This window comes from Sapajus apella, unplaced genomic scaffold (genome assembly GCF_009761245.1).
Source record: "Sapajus apella isolate SASKATOON/1434 unplaced genomic scaffold, GSC_monkey_1.0 scaffold25, whole genome shotgun sequence".
In the NCBI taxonomy this organism is placed as follows: Eukaryota; Metazoa; Chordata; class Mammalia; order Primates; family Cebidae; genus Sapajus; species Sapajus apella.
The window spans coordinates 21,659,516-21,677,598 of NW_022436965.1; the positions used below are offsets into that span (position 1 = coordinate 21,659,516).

Sequence of the window (18,083 nt, forward strand, 5' to 3'; positions counted from 1 at the left end):
TTTACTAGGACACTTTTTTTTTTTTTTTTTTTTTTTGAGACGGAGTTTCACTCTTGTTGCCCAGGCTGGAGTGCAATGGCACGATCTCGGGTCACCGCAACCTCCGCCTCCTGGGTTCAGGCAATTCTCCTGCCTCAGCCTCCTCAGTAGCTGGGATTACAGGCATGCGCCACCATGCCCAGCTAATGTTTTGTATTTTTAGTAGAGACGGGGTTTCACCATGTTGACCAGGATGGTCTCGATCTCTTGACCTCGTGATCCACCCGCCTCGGCCTCCCAAAGTGCTGGGATTACAGGCTTGAGCCACCGCGCCCGGCCAAACTAGGACACTTTTTGATGACATATTTCAATGTAGACTGATAGCATTCTGTCAAAAGGGCCGGGCACGATGGCTCACACCTGTAATCCCAGCACTTTGGGAGGCTGAGGCGGACAGATCACTTGAGGTCAGTTCAAGACCAGCCTGGCCAACATGGGGAAACTCCGTCTCTACTAAAAATACAAAAAATTAGCCGGGTGTGGTGGCGTGTGCCTGTAATCCCAGCTACTCAGGAGGCTGAGGCGTGAGAACTGCTGCAACCCGGGAGGTGGAGGTTGCAGTGAGCCAAGATAGCTCCACTGCACTCCAGACTGCGCAACAGATCACGACTCTTTTTCAAAAAAAAAAAAAGAAACATTTTCAAATTATGTCAAAGGGTAATTTCAGTAAAGTAATTCTACAATAAAAACAAAATATATTGAAATTTTTCATAATAAAATATCTTGACTATGCAAGAGGACAGTACAGGAAGAGAACCCACCATAAAAGCAGATGGTTGGTTCCTACCACCAGCTCCACCAATGCCACAGATGCCACTTTTCTCCCAGTGGCTGCTCCCTCACCTTCTCTACACAGTGGGAGGATTGTCAGTGGTTCCCCAGTCCAGTTAGCACAGGAACCACCAGAGGGGTCAGAAGGGAGCCAACTGGCATGAGAGGGTATCTGAGGTTTCCTCTAACCACTGCTCAACTCGGCTCCCTCAGGGATGGAAGCTGCTCTCATTAATAATAAGTACATCTTTGGTTGGCAAGGCCCCTATGTAGCGTGGAAACCAGAGCCCCAGCAGGAGGACGCCCTCCAACACAGTGCTGACTTGGAAGGAACTGTAGAGATGACAAAAATGTAAGATTCCATCACTGCTGCCCTTGTATGCTGGAGGAAGCATCCCTTTTCTTTTTGCCATCTTGTCATAACAAGATGGATGCTGTTCACATGTGAGGATTACTCCCAGGGGAGTTCCTGCCAGCTGTGACTCGTCCTCTCCCACTCAGGAACGCATTAGGTTTTGCAAGCCCAAAGTTATGTAATCCATGTTAATTTATAATATTCTAAGCCACTGCAAAGCTTCAATGTTTTATTAGTAACACATTTTTTTGTGACATAGTTTCTCAACAAATTAAGTCACCATATTGTCTTCCAGACCGAGGTTAAAGCTCTGACATCTGTGCCTACCACCTCTACTACTACCGTCTCAAGTTCACCCCTAACCAGCTCCCGAGAGACTGGGAGAAAACTGCAACTGCATTTCAGGCCCATAGCACATTTTTCTGAGTAAGGAAGCAGTTTGGTTCTCTCCCTTGGCGTGAGAGGCCACAGTGGGTAGGACAGGCTTTGGATCACACAGTGGTCCCAGGCCCAGCCCCTCTTCTCTGTACCTTATTAGCTAAGTGGCCCTAGGCAGGCCATATACTGTTTCAGACAATGAGATTGAGATTAGAACAATTAGTATTAACTCACAGAAATAATAGAGCAAGAAATGCAAAGTGCCTGGCTCACACCATGTATTTGGTAACTATTAGTTATTTCCATTCATGCCACCTGTCACCTCCACCCTGTGGCAAGCTCCTTGAGATTTTATCTTCTTTGTTTCCTTATGCACAGGGCTTGGCACAGAATCCTTCTCAGCCTAGGTTGCTGAATGGATGAATCCATCCATCCAGGAAACATGTATTGAGCAGCTGCTAGGTTCCAGGCACTGTTCCCCTTACTGCAGATGGGGCAGTGAACAAAACAGCAAGGTCCTGTCCTGGCCACTTGATGCTTATGTTCTAGTGGGGAAAACAGACAAGGAAGTGTGTACTGGGAGAGAGGGAGAAAAATAGAGCAGAATTGAGGGGGCTAGAGAGGTTGGGGGGAGGGTGTGTTGCTCTTTTATATGTATCACAGGAGGTCTCCCTGAGGAGGTAACATTTGAGCAGAGGTTTAAAGGAAGTCAGAGACCAAACCACAGGCATATGTGCAGAAGGCACGCTTCAGGCCCAGGAAACAGCACATGCAAAGGCCCAGAAGCAGGTGCACGGATGGCAGTTTTGAAGAAAAGAAGGCTGGCGTAGCTGGAGTGGTATGAGTGAAGGGCTTTTATCTCGTTCTATTCTGGTCAAAATCAGCACACAACACAATCCAGAAATTGAAAAAGATGTATTAAAATATTCACAAAAATACAACTGAAGATCAAAAAATAATAACGAGCTTGATGGTTTTTCCCTAGCTGATACATTTCCGTTGAAAAACTACAGATAATTTGGAATTTCAATCTCTAAGTAATGCCTTTTGCATGCTCCCATACAGAATTAGCGCATAATTTTAAAAGGACTCGTTTTGCCAAGATGAAGACATGGCGGGGGGCCAGATCTGCCCTTTGGGCAACGCTAGTTTGTTATCTACAGCCAGGAAAGGAGCACTGAGGCACAGGAAAAGGGGGGACCAAAAGGGCTGCAGGGGCGGGTGTGCAGGGCTTGGAAGAGGCCCATCTCAGTGTGAGCAGCTTCCTTCAGGAAAACCCGTCCTGACAGAGCACCATGCTGGCAGCTGACCTTGCCTGGGGAGAAGGTTAGTGAGAACTGGTGAGGATTCTCTGCCAGAATTCCAGGGCACTGACAGAATTTGAGGTGTCTGGTTGGGCAGGAGGCCAAGACATCGGGCTGGGGAAGGGGGTGGGGAGGGAGGAAAAGGCCTCCAGGTGTCATTTGAGTGAGTGGCCCCCACAGCACCAGCTTCACCAACACGTGGTCCCGGCACCGCAAGAAGTGAGGGCTCTTGCTCTCAGGGAGCTCAGAAATGTTTATTCACAGGAACTGTTGAGAAAGAAGTGAAAAAACAATGCCCCTTTCCTCTGTAAAAAAATGACGGTAAGGAAACATGACACAGGCCCAACTGCAATGTGTGTCCTCTGTACCTCAAGCACAGCCTTGGTCAGCTATGCGGTTCTCACAGTGGCAAAGGCTCACCAGGGTCTCAGCTTGAAGGATGGTGACAATCTCAACACCCTTCCCCTCCTAACACACATAAAAGGCCTTCCAAAGGCTCCTATAGTTTTCAAAATAGATGCCCAAAAAGTTTGAGGATGCCAGGCGGAGTTGACCACTTTGTGGAAATGTCTAGCAGTATGTCGCTGTGCGTCACTTTCTTGGGCTGGGCCTGTGAACATAGAAGGCGGCAGAGCAGGCATATTTTTCTCCATTCCACATGGAACACAGAGCAGATGCTGCCCAGCTCCAGAAGATGTGTGTGGTGGCAAAATCTGATCCCCATTAAGTCACACAGATGTGGTACGTTAAGGTGAAGCATTACAGGAATAAACAAAAATAGTTCCTCAAAACACAAAAGGCCTCAGGTGTGGGACAGAGTTCATTCTAAAGCTCATATGCCCTTTATCTTATCACCTTGTGCACACTGTGAAATCTCAATCCTGTTTTATTCCCTTTATGAATCCTCTTACAACTCAGCCTTCAAACATACCCAGAAGATGACAAGATGAGAAGAAAAAGCAGCAGCTCATAGTGGGGTCCAAACTAGAGGGGAGGAAAAGTAACATTACCCCTTGCTGCCACTTACCCCAAACACGTTCTACAGACCAGCTAGACGCGATTCTTTTCATAGCTGTGGGCTTTAGGACAATTTTAAAAGGGGGGAATTTTAAAAGAAAACAGGAGAAATGACAACATAAGTGTTTAACGATCTTTACCATGCTTTCCATTCCCAGTAAAAAGTAAAAACTCACAGATTCTAAGTGTGGTAGGGGTTAGAGAATGGGAGAAAACAAGTTTTAGGGAAGGACAGACAAACTGTCTAATCTATGCTCTCGTTAACCTCAATAGTCTTTGAGGCACCATGAAGCTGTTATAAAGCCATGACTGATGCTTTATAAAGAAGGTGATTCTTTGGCGGGGCACAGTGGCTCACACCTGTGATCCCAACACTCTGAAAGGCCGAGGCAGGTAGATCACCTGAGGTCAGGAGATCAAGACCATCCTGGCCAACATGGTGAAACCCCGTCTACTAAAATAGAAAAAATTAGCTGGGCATGGTGATGCACGCATGTAGTCCCCACTACACTCCAGCTCCAGCCTGGTAACACAGCAAGACTGTCTCAAAAAAAAAAAAAAAAAAAAAAGAAGGTGATTCTTGCCAGGCATAGAGGTGCACCTATAGTTCCAGCTACTCAGGAGGCTGAGGAGGGAGAATCACTTGAGCCCAAGAGTTCAAGGCTAGTCTGGGCAACATAGTGAGACTCTACCTGAAAGGAAGATAACCTAAAAAAAAAAGTGAAAGGAGGCGATTCTCTAAAGAGCGAGCTCTGGGATATTGCATAGTGGCAATATAATGATCCCATTTCTGCCTACTTAGAAGGAAAGAAACTCCTCTCCTTTAGCTGTATGGGGACTGTTATTTCAAGCTAAAAAGACATCAGCAAAGAATAAAACCAATACCTTTTACTCTTCACATTACAGTAGTTCTCAAGCAAAGCTTGGATTTTCTACTTAATCAGTGTTGATCTAAAGTATCCAGAATAAAGTAACCTTTGGCATTTATCCTTTGCTAATCTTGCTATTATGAATCCACAAATTGATCCAACACATTTCAAGGGTGCAATTTAGTCTATACAACATGTAAGGCTAACACTTGCTCCATATTTTAGTATGAAAAACATCAACGAAAACTTCCCAAATTGTTTTCAAGAGGCATAGCCAACAGGTATTTTTAAAAAGCTGCAAACAAATAAATGGTGCTGACACTGTGTTAAAGGCCAACCAGGATATGCGTCCATCACAGCATCGCCATCCTCCAACTACAATAAAGGCTAAGACTGATTAAGCCTTTACATTAAAAGGCCATGTCTACTGGAAATACTACATACAGATCTGCCACTGTCTCCATTAAGGCAAACCATTTCTAAGTGATGGTGATAGGAATGTTTCTGAAATCTCCCAAGTGTAAGTGACCTGAAAATAAAGTACAAAAACAGTAAGACAATAGGTACATATGTAGAATCATACCATCTTTTCATCATGCAACAATGGCTCCTCACATCAGGAAGATTAAATAGAATATTTATACATATCCTTTGTACACATCTTTCTCTCCCTCTGTGAGTACACATGTACTTGTCCTTGCCTGGGTCTCCAAGGCTACATGTGGTAATGGGCTACATTTTCTGCACCAGAGTCCAGTTTGGTTTTGCTTCTTGCTGAGGATATGTTCTAGGTCTTCTCTTAATTTTTCCGGATATCTGCATACACCACAGACTCTGACTTGTTAATCTTGTCACTGTGATGTCCGCCGGAGTGGTCTAACTGCGCATATATGACTGGGCCCTGGAAAAGGGAAGCAGAAAGATCAGAAGTTTGAAAAAGCTGGTGGTTCCTTCAGCTACAGGCCTAGAAGCAGTGATTAACGTGATCACATCAGGGTTCCAAAGCAAAGAGTTCCCTCTTTTGAATGTCTTCAGGAAGACCTCTTATGGATAACACGTCCAGGACTGACTTTGAAAGAAGACTGGGCATACGTTGACAATAGTTAAAGTGGGAACGTGGGGCTTTGTTACATTATTCTTTCAAACATTTTTGACATTTGAAAATTTCTATAATAATATTCTTTCTTAGGAATATCGTTTAACAACTATCACAGAATTCCTCAACTCTTACAATTGGGGTCAGTCTTAAGGACTAAGATGGGAACTTCCACCCATCTGAGACCCACAGAAATCATGAACTTCAGAATAATCAATCCATGCAAGAAACCAACGTATTTGGTGCCACCCAAAGATACACTCAATTTGATCCGGTCACATTATACAAATAGGTATAGTTTCAAACAAATAGTTTAAAAATATTTCAAATATTCTTCAATACAACTACTTTTAATCTGAGCCTATCGTGACAAATACAAATATTGCTTCCTTGATTTCTAATATCAGATAACTGTCCTTCCTGTTTCAAAATAAAATTAAAAAGAAAAAGCAAAAAGCCACAATCTACACAGATATAAAGAAAAACCCTGAATGGAGTAAAGTAGAACCTCTTAGCCTCAGTAGTAAGGAAGAGGTTACAATTCCAGGGAATTGTCAGGGTCCCATCCAGGAGAGCAAGGGAAGGCTGGGTGGCCTGGGGGCAGAGCGAATTCCCTAACTCTTGGGGGAAGAGGTCAGAGAGGTGGCTGCACTTCGGGACTCTCAGTCCAGACTCTAAAATTGTAAACAACAACAAAACAGCCCTGGTTTTGAAAGAAAATTTTAATACTACCCAATGTCAATTTTTCTCCCAATCTAGGGGTACTCCCTTGAGAAGTCTAATAATATGCACAGCTTTCACCTTTGAAATCGTAAGCTCAGTAGCCAAAAGCACATGGTTTAAAATAAACATACTTATCCCCATCCAGGAGCCCTAACAACCTGTGTCCTTAGTGTGTAACCTGGGGTTCTGTGGAGCTCAGGTACTCCAATGTCTACGGAAGGGACAGGCCTGGTTGTAAGGGCTATACAATGGTGCATCTAAAAGCGGAGTTAGAAAACACTACAGGCCGGGAGCGGTAATCCGCGCCCTGTAATCCCAGCACTTTGGGAGGCTGAGACGGGCGGATCACCTGATGTCAGGAGTTCAATACCAGCCTGACCAACATGGAGAAACCCTGTCTGTACTAGAAATATAAAACATTAGCTGGGCAAGGTGGTGCATGCCTATAATCCCAGTTACCTGGGAGGCTGAGGCAGTGGCTTAAACCTCAGAGGCGGAGGAGGTTGTGGTGAGCTGAGATTGCACCATTGCACTCTATCCTGGGCAGTAAGAGCGATACTCTGTCTCAGAAAAAAAAAAGAAAATAACACTGGATGACTGGATCCATTTGAATGTTGGCAGATCTGAATTATGATGTCATCTTTGTTGAATCTTAGAGAAGAACGTTGGTCATGTGGCTCTGGGCATATTTGTAAATTTCTAAGCATAAGTTTCTTCATCTCTAAAATGGTACTACTAATAATATCTACATTTTTGTTTTTGTTGTTATGAAAATTAAATAAGATGAAACCTATAACTTAGGCAGTGTCTGACAGATAGTCCTTAATACATGTTAGTTATTATTATGAACGTTTTGTTACACAAACACACTTTAAAATGCACTAAGGTAACTGATCAGATAAACTAAACAGTCAAACTTTGGGTGTTTATCTTTAGTCTACAATGCCTGTCATGGGTAATATTAACATATCACATGGTTAATTATCATACAGAGACCCTATATATTCATTTCAGAAAGCTGCAAGTTAAATGCTAACTCTACCAGAAAACAAGAAGTTAAAAAGACTATTTCCTACCAGGAACAGAATGAAAACTAACTGTTCCCTGGTAACATCTATTTCCAAGAACAGGACAGACTTTGCAACACTGAATTATATAAATTCTTAGATAATAAAACCCCATATCATAATTCCTAAAAATTCACTAACAGCTGGCCAGGCGCGGTGGCACAAGCCTGTATTCCCAGCACTTTGGGAGGCCGAGGTGGGTGGATCACGAGGTCAAGAGATCGAGACCATCCTGGTCAACATGGTGAAACCCCGTCTCTACTAAAAATACAAAAAATTAGCTGGGCATGGTGGTGCATGCCTGTAATCCCAGCTACTCAGGAGGCTGAGGCAGGAGAATTGCCTGAACCCAGGAGGCGGAGGTTGCGGTGAGCCGAGATCGCGCCATTGCACTCCAACCTGGGTAACATGAGTGAAACTCCGTCTCAAAAAAAAAAAAAAAAATTCACTAAGAGTTATAGAATATGTTCACAGGAGGAGTTTACAATGTTTGACTGATTGCACAAATGGCTACGAACTCTTTCCTTCACTGCATCTTACTCTTTGCAACATCATGCTGTAGGTCCTTCCATCAAGAGTAGAAATCTATTTCTCTACCCCTTGAATCTGGGCTGATCTTGTGACCAGCTTCGACTAACAGAATGAGGCAGAAGTGATACTGTACAATTTCCACACCCAGACTTCAACGGACCTTGCCGCTTCCACTCTCTTGATACTGGGACCCAAATAGCCACCATTACCATGAGAAGAAGCCCAAGTTAGCCTGGGCTAACAGTCCTGCTGTCCTCTGTATACCTGGCCAACAGCCTGCCAATAGTTAGACTGTACGTGAAACCACTGTAGACTGTCCAGCTACCAGTCAACCTTCTAGCCAACTGCAGATGCACAAGTAAGCCAGCAGAGATCACCTGAACTCACCCAGACCAGAATCTGCTCAACCAAACCACAGAATGGGGAGCCAAATAAATGGTGGCTGGTTTAAGCCACTATATTTTGGGGTACTTTGTTATGTGGCAGTAGATAACTGATACAACATGTAAGTGGAAAAGAATGAGAATAGAGAAAGTAAAGAGAAAAAAAGAACAGAGAATTATCTCTTAATCGGTCAGTAAACGTTAAAATATCAATCAGGTCTTTAATATGAGACAGTATTGTCTTTCACGACAAGAGAATACAACTATCTGTTGAAAGTATATGGGAAAACATTGAAGAAATCCCTTCCTGTTGATGGATTTGGTATTCTTCAAACTATCTACCACTGCCTGATGTTATCCTCATTCCTCTTCTCTCTTAGAATATAATAAAGTCTTAAGTCAGGGACTTTGTTAACTTCCTAGAACTTGGCAGAATGTAGGTGCTAGATGAAGGGATGGATGAAATAAAGGATGCAGAGAAATTGCAGATGTAGGTTGAGATTGGGGTTTGCTGACAGATCTAGCTCGATCTAGAACACCTCTATGAAGTCTAATTCTGAGTGCTATTTAAAGGTGGAAGGAGCCCTGAGTCTCTATGGAATATGCCTCGGCACCTTGATTTTGATGGCTAATGAGGCTGCTTAGGACTTCAAGCGGTTCCACTGTACCAGGATCAACTTGGAAATGGCCCACTATTGCTAAGATGTTCACTTTTGGGTATGCAAGAATAAAGAAGAAAAACAACAATGAAACCTACATTAACCTAGCTGTTTTAACTCTACCTCTTGGTACTTACCCTCCCCACCTTCCACTTCATTTATTTATTTATTTTTGCTTTTACACAAAGAATTACAACAATTAAGTGAAAAATTGGTCTGAATATATGTTTTCAACTACTTTGTACATGAATAGGCCTTAGCTATTGAAAATGTTTCAGTTAATACATTGCTTAATATAGGTCTATTATTTCAGTTACAGCTAGAGAGAAAATTACCACTGAATTTTACTTGTACTAAAATTAATCATTGATTCCAGTAAAAAACCATACTGGTGAAGTTGGGGGGAGAAGGTCCAAGAAGAAAGGGTTCTGGAAGAGCAAAGAGACCTGCTTCTAATTACAAATTAAAGTCATTACGTTGTGTCCTGTAGTACACCTTTGTGTCCTGTAGTACACCTTTCATAGTCTCTGTAGCCAATAGCCCTGTGTGATTTGATTCTGGTCCTTCAGGTACTAGAGGAATCTTCCCACCATTCTAGCATGAATCGCTGAGACAGAACATCTGCTTTTACCTTGTGATCATTGACTGTTGACAGAACACCTTTTGTCGTATTTATTTCACTGCTTTTAAAGTCAAATATAAACATGAAACACAGCTATGTATTACGACTTTCTTTGAGATAAATGAGAAAAACACTGATTATCACAGTGAAGGTGAAACGAATTGAATAGACAGGGTAAAATATACACGCCTTAGAACCAAACAGATCTGGCTCATCCACTAACTACTGACCTTGAGCAAGTGACTCACCTAACTAAGCCTCTGTTTCCTCATATATAAAATAGGGACAACGAAAGAACTTACCCCTGGAGGACTGTTGTGAGGACTAAAGGGAAAATGCACATAACTACTTCTTGAAACATGACCCTATCTATGCACTATAGTTGACAAATACATAAATATTCCATTCAATCACTGTTTTCCAACATAACCCAAAAACCTACCTTTTGCATACAAAGCAGCAATGATTTCCAGAAAAGGATCTAGAAAACCAAATATTCAGGGCCAGCGTGGTGACTCACGCCTGTAATCCCAGTACTTTGGGAGGCCGAGGCGGGTGGATCATGAGGTCAAGAGATCAAAACCAACTTGGCCAACATGGTGAAACCCCATCTCTACTAAAAATACAAAAATTAGCTGGGCATGGTAGCATAAGCCTGTAGTCCCAGCTACCTGGGAGGCTGAGGCAGGAGAATTATTTGAACCCCATAGGTAGAGGCTGCAGTGAGCCAAGATCGTGCCATTGTACTCCAGCCTGGATGAAAAGAGCAAAACTCCATCTCGGAAAAAAAAAAAAGGGGGGGGGGGGAAGAAAACCAACTATTCATCAAATACATATACAAAAATTACTTTACATCAATCTCATCCAAACTAAGCTTCGCAAAGAAAAAATGTTTACTTATCTTTTCCCCAGTGCCTTAACACTCTAAACTCTAAGTAGTACCTAACACCTTCCCAACCCAGCCTTCCACTCCACTTTGCTGGAAGACCTCTAATTTGGTTCTGGTCTTTACTCTCCCTTTGCTTAGGTACATGACCCCACCTTCCTCTGCCCTAGGAGTGAATCAGAATCGCATCAGCTTCTAAGCCACAATGCTGGAAGCTAGAACAATCAGCAGTGCCTCAAAATGCTGAAGGGAAATGATTTCCAACCTGGAATCCTACCCAACCAGAATAGCAACCAAGTTTGAGGGAGGAGAATAAAGACAATTTTAAAGGTGTTAAAAAGGTATTAATTATCTCACAGTTTTACAGGTCAGAAGTCTGAAGTGTGTTTCACTGTGCTAAGATCAAGGTGTCAGTAGGACTGCGTGCCTTCCATAGGCTCTAGGAGAGAACCTGTCTCCCTGCCTTTTCCAGCTTCTGGAAGCTGCCTGTATTTCTTGGCTGTGACCTCTTCATCTTTAAAGTCAGCAGTATAGCATCTTCCAGTCTCTCTCCGATGCTCACCCTTCTGCCTCCCTCTTCTAAGGACCTTTCTGGTTACAATGGAGCCACCCAGATAATCCAGAAAAATTTCCCCATCTCACGGCAATTTAATCACGTCTGCCAAGTCCTTTTTGATATGAAAGGTAACATATCCTACAGAATCCAGAGATTAGAATATGAACCTCTTTGTAGGGCCATTATACAGTCTACCATGCAAGGTCTCAAAATTTTTACCTCCTGTGCATTTTTTCTCACTTGGTTGGTAGTATCCAAGGCACAGGCAGAAGAAATAGAAATCTTGTCATAAGTAAATGGTTTTTTTTTGAGACAGTCTTGCTCTGCTGCCCAGGCTGGAGTGCAGTGACGTGATCTCGGCTCACTGCAACCTCTGTCTCCCGGATTCAAGATATTCTCCTGCCTTAGCCTCCTGAGCAGCTGCGATTACAGGTGCCTGCCACTGCGCCAGACTAATTTTTGTATTTTTAGTAAAAACAAGGTTTCACCATGTTGGCCAGGCTGTTCTCAAACTCCTGACCTCATGATCCACCACACCCAGCTGAGTAAATGTATTTTAAATGAAGATTCAATCAATCTGTACAAAGTGCCAAGGACGTAAGTACAGTCTTCAAATTAAACACTCATGAGATGAGAAAATAACTACCATTAGCAAGAAATATATAAACAAAAACTATAGTCAGATCAGTAAAGACTACAGACACTGGAATTATCAGTTTTGAGGTATAAGAATATTTAATATGCTTAAATAAATAAGATAGGTGAAAATATAATGCAGTTATAAGGAACTATCAAAATTAGCCAGGTATATGTTACAAAGAACCCGATAGGTAAGGTGGTTCATGCCTATAATCCCAGCACTTTGGGAGGCCAAGATGGGTGGATCAGGAGTTCGAGACCAGCCTGGCCAACATGGTGAAACCTTGTCTCTACTAAAAATACAAAAATGAGCTGGGAGCGGTGGTGGGTGCCTATAATCCTAGCTACTTGGGAACCTGAGGCAGAAAAACCACTTGAACCCAGGAGGCGGATGTTGCAGTGAGCTGAGATCGCTCCACTGCACTCTAGCCTGGGCCAGAGTGTGACTCTGTCTCAAAAAATAAATAAATAAATAAAATAACATTTCTAGAAAATAAACCTATAATATGAAATTGCAATTTAAAAATGTTTAAAAGGGGCTGCACAGTAGACTAGACACAGCTAAAGAAAGAATTAGTGAAAGAGGACAGGTGAAGAAATTATGCAGAAAATGGCAGAAAGACAATATGATGAAAGATATGCAAGATAGGCTAAGAGGCTTAGAGCATAGAGAAGGTCTAATATACATATAATCAAAGTTCCATAAAAAAGATAAACAGATAAAATGCAGAAAGGAAAAATTCAAAGAGATTGTGCCTGGAAATTTTTTAGAGTTTATTAAAGACATCAACCTTAAGACTCAGGAGGTACAATGAAATTACAAGCAGATGCAATAAATGGATAATCCATAATTAAAGAGTATATAAAATGCAGAACACCAAAGGCATAAAGAAGATCTGAAAAGCAGCCAGAGAGAAGAGACAGATTACCTACAGAGAAACAATGGGAATGTCAGCTGATTTTTCCACTAGTCTTCTCTTTATTATTTCTATCTGTTTATGCTGGGTTTAATTTGTTTTTCTTTTTCAGGTTTCTTTAGACGGAAGCCTAGATCATCAATACTGATGGACTCTTGGGTTGCTTCTATATTTGGGCTATTGTGAATAATACTGCTATGAACATGTATGTATAAATATCTCTTTAGGACTCTGCTTTCAATTCCATCCCTGTATTAATACTTTTAACCTATCTGAATCTTTATATTTAAAGTGGTTTATTGCGGACAGCATATAATTGGTTCTTGCTTTTCTATCCAATTTGTCTACCTGCACACCTTTTAATGGAGTGTTCAGCCCATTTATAGAAATGCAATCATCAGTCCAGTTGAGTTTAAGTCTATCACTTCATTATTTGTGTTCTATTTGCTCCATCTACCTTTTGCTCATTTTCCCCTCATCTCCTGCTCACTTTTGGATTAACTGAGTATTTTTAAAATGATTAAAGTTTCTTGTTGAAACCTCCAACTATGATTGTAAATATGTCAATTTTTCCCTCCAATTCTCTCAGTTTTACTTCACTTATTTTCAAGTTCTATTATTAGAAGTATAAACATTTAAGATTATGTCTTCTTTAGGAGTAGATCACTTTATCATCATAAAAAGTCCCTCTTTATCCCTGGTTCTATTCCTTCTTCTGGAGCCAACCTTTGTATTATTACCATCCAGATTTACCATTATCCATGTTGTAGCATATGCAGAATTTCATTCTTATCAGTTATTACCATTTAGAGATATAGCTTTTTAGCTGTATCTCTTTTTTCAGTGTTTGCTCTAGTTTGCAGTATATATCTTTAACTTACCACAGTCTACCTTTAAATTACCATTTCATAGATAAGGACCTTATAACAGTATTCTTCCATCCTCCCACGCTGAGGGTCAAGATGGCCAGGGGCAGACCTGTGTTACTTATAGTTAAATGATTACAAGCTTGCTTTGCTTTGTATACACTGAGATTTGTGCCATGGATCAAATGTTGAATTAAAGAAAACTCCAGCCGGGCGCGGTGGCTCAAGCCTGTAATCCCAGCACTTTGGGAGGCCGAGGCGGGTGGATCACGAGGTCAAGAGATCGAGACCATCCTGGTCAACATGGTGAAACCCCGTCTCTACTAAAAATACAAAAAGTTAGCTGGGCATGGTGGTGCGTGCCTGTAATCCCAGCTACTCAGGAGGCTGAGGCAGGAGAATTGCCTGAACCCAGGAGGCGGAGGTTGCCGTGAGCCAAGATCGCGCCATTGCACTCCAGCCTGGGTAACAAGAGTGAAACTCCGTCTCAAAGAAAAAGAAAAAAAAAAAAAGAAAACTCCAAACTATTGTGCAGTAAAATACAAATTGCTTAAGTTCTGTAAAAGCAGAAATCAAGCGGAAACAGAAGGCTTATAGTGAAGACCATCTGAGAGTGCTTTAAAACTGCGGAACGCTGTGGTGCGATTCCAAGGCAGCCAAGGCTGCTTTGGTCCCACAATCTCTTCCCAACATGGGGACTGCATGAAGGTCTCGTAAAGAGGGCTTGTGCAAGAACTCTGGGAAGGAATGCAACCTCTGCTCACAAGACCCAGGACGGACTTACAGATGGGAGCTTGCAGATCCGGAAAGCCTTTCAGGTCCGAGATAACTGGAACACAACGCCACAGACTCTGCCTATGTTCTCAGAATATGCAGTAATTCTGATTGCTCTGTGTCCACAATGCTTGGGAGATAAAAGCCCCTTGATGCATTGTGTGTGGTCAGACCTTATGGCGCCTTATCAGCTGTGCCTCTTTACAGATGAACCTTGATAAACAATGGGTGGTAAAACTCAGTGTTCTAAGTTAGCATTTCTTAGAAGAACCACATTTGCCAAGATTAACAACATAATGCACCTAATAAAAGCGTGTGGAGCCCAGAGCTCAGCGCCAAGTTCACCCCAAGCTAGAGTGCCCCTGGGCCCATACTGTGAAATTCTGCTCTTGTCTTTGTCTTCTTTTCTCACTCCCTCCTCATACAGGGACTGGGGCAATTCTCGTGCCTCAGCCTCCTGAGTAGCTGGGATTACAGGCACTTGCCACCACACCCGGCTAATTTTTGTATTTTTGGTAGAGACAGGGTTTTGTCATGTTGGCCATGCTGGTCTTGAACTCCTGACCTCAAGTGATCTGCCTGCCTCAGCCTCCCAAGGTGCTGGGATTACAGGCGTGAGCCACTGAACCTGGCCAAAGGTATTTTTTTTTTAATAAAAAGAAATATTTCATATTTTTCACTTATTTGCCATTTTCAGTGCTCTTCATTCTCCTGTATAGATCTAAATTTCTGTCTGGTGTCACTTTCCTTCTGCTTGAAAAACTCTGACATTTGACACAGCATGTCTGCTGGTGATAAATTCAGCTCTTTAAAAATATTTGTATTTAAAAAAAAGAAGAAGGCTGGGCGCGGTGGCTCACCCCTGTAATCCTAGCACTTTGGCAGGCCAAGGTGGGTGGATCACCTGAGGTCAGGAGTTCAAGACCAGCCTCGCCATCATGGAGATACCCCATCTTAAAAAAAAATATATATATATATATAAATATATATATATTTAAAAAAAAAGAAGAAAATAGGAGAACAGAAATGTCAAAACAAACAAAAAATATTTACATTTAAAAGATATTTTTGATAGACAAAAAATTCTAAGTTGATCATTTTTTTCTTCAGCAGTTTAAAACTGCTGGCTCCATCATCACTAGCCTCATGGTTTCTGATGAGAAGTCTGACGTCACTCCTGTTAGGTCTCCATATGCAAGCCTGGAGCCTGAAAGTTATGTCCTGCTTGCCTCTGCTGAAGTCTTCCACCCCCTGCCTGCGTCGCCATTGTCCCTAATCACCCAGTGGAGCTTCCCACAAGCCCTTCACCCAACCCTGCCATCTTAACTGTTCTTATGAAAATGTAAATACCTCTCACCCAATCCTGCCATCTTAACTGTTCTTATGATAATGTAAATACCTGCCGTTGTAACTGGACTTGTATACTCCTTGCCCCTACCCCCCCACCTCTGTAACTAAACTTACTCTGCAACACCCCCACGCCCCAAAAAACTACCCAAACCTATAAAACCAACTCCTATCCTACTGCCCTTTGCTAATGCCCTTTTCGGCCTTAGCCCACCTGCACCCAGGTGAATAAACAGCTATGCTGCTCACACAAAGCCTGTTTGGAACATCTCTTCATTCAAAGTGAACTTTTTTTTTTTTTGAGACGGAGTTTCGCTCTTGTTACCAAGGCTGGAGTGCAATGGCGCGATCTCGGCTCACCGCAACCTCCGCCTCCCGGGTTCAGGCAATTCTCCTGCCTCAGCCTCCTGACTCGCTGGGAATACAGGCACGCGCCACCATGCCCAGCTAATTTTTTGTATTTTTAGTAGAGACAGGGTTTCACCATGTTGACCAGGATGGTCTCGATCTCTTGACCTCGTGATCCACCCGCCTCGGCCTCCCCAAGTGCTGGGATTACAGGCTTGAGCCACCGCGCCCGGCCCAAAGTGAACTTTTTTTTAACAATTCCTACCTTTGCTCCTCTATGCCTTCTGGGGTTTTCTTTTCCTGACAACATTTACAATTTTCTCTTTATCAGTGGTCTTTAGCAATTTAATTACAATGTGCCTTAGTGTGGTTTTCTCTGTTTCTTCTACTTAGAGTTTGTTGAACTTCTTGGATTTGGGGGTTTATGTTTTTCATTAAATTTATAAAAAACATTTGCTATTCATTCACTCTTTTTTGTTGTTTTTTTTTTTTTTTTTTTAGATGGAATCTTGCTCATTCGCCCAGGCTGGAGTGAAGTGGTGCAATCTTGGCTCACTGCAACCTCCGCACCCCAGGTTCAAGCAATTCTGCTGCCTCAGCCTCCCAAGTAGCTAGGATTACAGGTGCCCAACACCATGCCCAGCTAATTTTTGTATTTTTGGTAGAGATGGGGGTCTTGCCATGTTGGCCAGGCTGGGTTCGAACTCCTGATCTCAGGTGATCCACCCGCCTCGGCCTCCCAAAGTGCTAGAATTACAAGTGTGCATCACTGTGCCCAGTAATTTTCAAGTCTGTGTGTTTATGTTTTTCATTAAATTTATAAAAATTTTCAGTATTTCTTTATATATTTTTTTCTTTCCCTTTTTCTTCTCAGACTCTAATTAGATTGCTTGATATATTATCCAGTGGCTCACTGAAGGTCTGTTCACTTTCACCCCACCGTCTGTCTGTCTTTCTCTTTGTGCTTCATTTTGGATAGTTTCTATTGCTATGTCTTCAAGTTAATTGACCTTTTCTTTTGCAGTGTCTAATCTGTTGTTAATACCATCCAATTGCTCTTCATGTCCAGAAGTTCCATTTTGGTCTGTTTTAGATACGTATTTCTTTCCTCTTAATGTTCAAGCTTTCCTTTACATCTTTAAGTTTACTAATAAGATATATAATACTCATTTTAAGGTCTTTGTTTACGAATCACATCATCTGTCAGTTCTGGATTTGTTTCTACTGATTGATTTCTCCTGATTTTTTTATTTTTTAATTATTTTTATTTACTTATTATTTCCTCCCTCCCTCCCCCTCCCCCTTCCTTCCTTCTTTTATTCCTTCTTTCTTTCCATTTATTTGACATAGGTTCTCGCTATATTTGCCCAGGCTGGTCTTACACTCTTGGGCTCAAGCAATCTTTCCACTTTAGGCTCTCTAGCAGTTGGGACTACAGGTACATACCACTACTATCTGGCTTACATGTTTTATTTTTCGGTTTCTTTTAATGACACGTAGTTTTTGACTGGTGCCAGACATTGTACATTTTACATTGTTTGGTGTCGAATTTTGTTGCAGTATAAAGAGTGCTGGATTTTGCTGTAAAATGCAACTAAGTTACTTTTGGATTAGTTTGATTCTTTAAAGCCTTCCTTTTAAGCTTTGTTATGGTGGGTCCATAGCATCCTTTATTCTGGTGCTAATTTAGCCTATTTAGGTATGACCATTTTGAGAACGCCAACCAATACCTTGTATATTATAAGTCTCTCTACACTGGCTCTTAGGAACACAAACTAGTCCCAGATCTGTGTGAGCTCCAGGCATTATACAACCTACCACATTTCAGGTAGTTCTTCCCTTGGTTTCAGCGAGTTTTCTCCTATGTGTATACAACTCTGTAATCCAACAAAGATTCAAGGGGACCCTGTTCCAGATTTCTGAAGTGCTGGTGCTC

At 42.1% G+C, this 18,083-nt stretch overlaps 1 protein-coding gene across 3 annotated transcripts in view; it reads right to left on the minus strand.

Moving 5' to 3' along the window:
- Positions 1 to 4,734: 4,734 nt before the first annotated feature.
- MPZL1 (myelin protein zero like 1) overlaps positions 4,735 to 18,083 on the minus strand; it is a 65,874-nt gene continuing 52,525 nt past the window's right edge. For 2 of the 3 annotated variants that reach the window (XM_032291501.1, XM_032291500.1), the window contains exon 6: positions 4,738 to 5,634. In XM_032291501.1, coding sequence (XP_032147392.1) covers positions 5,533 to 5,634 — 102 coding nt within the window. In that variant the 3' untranslated portion in view covers positions 4,738 to 5,532. Of the gene's footprint in view, positions 5,635 to 18,083 lie in introns of all 3 variants that reach the window. The other variant, XM_032291503.1, reaches the window with a different exon arrangement.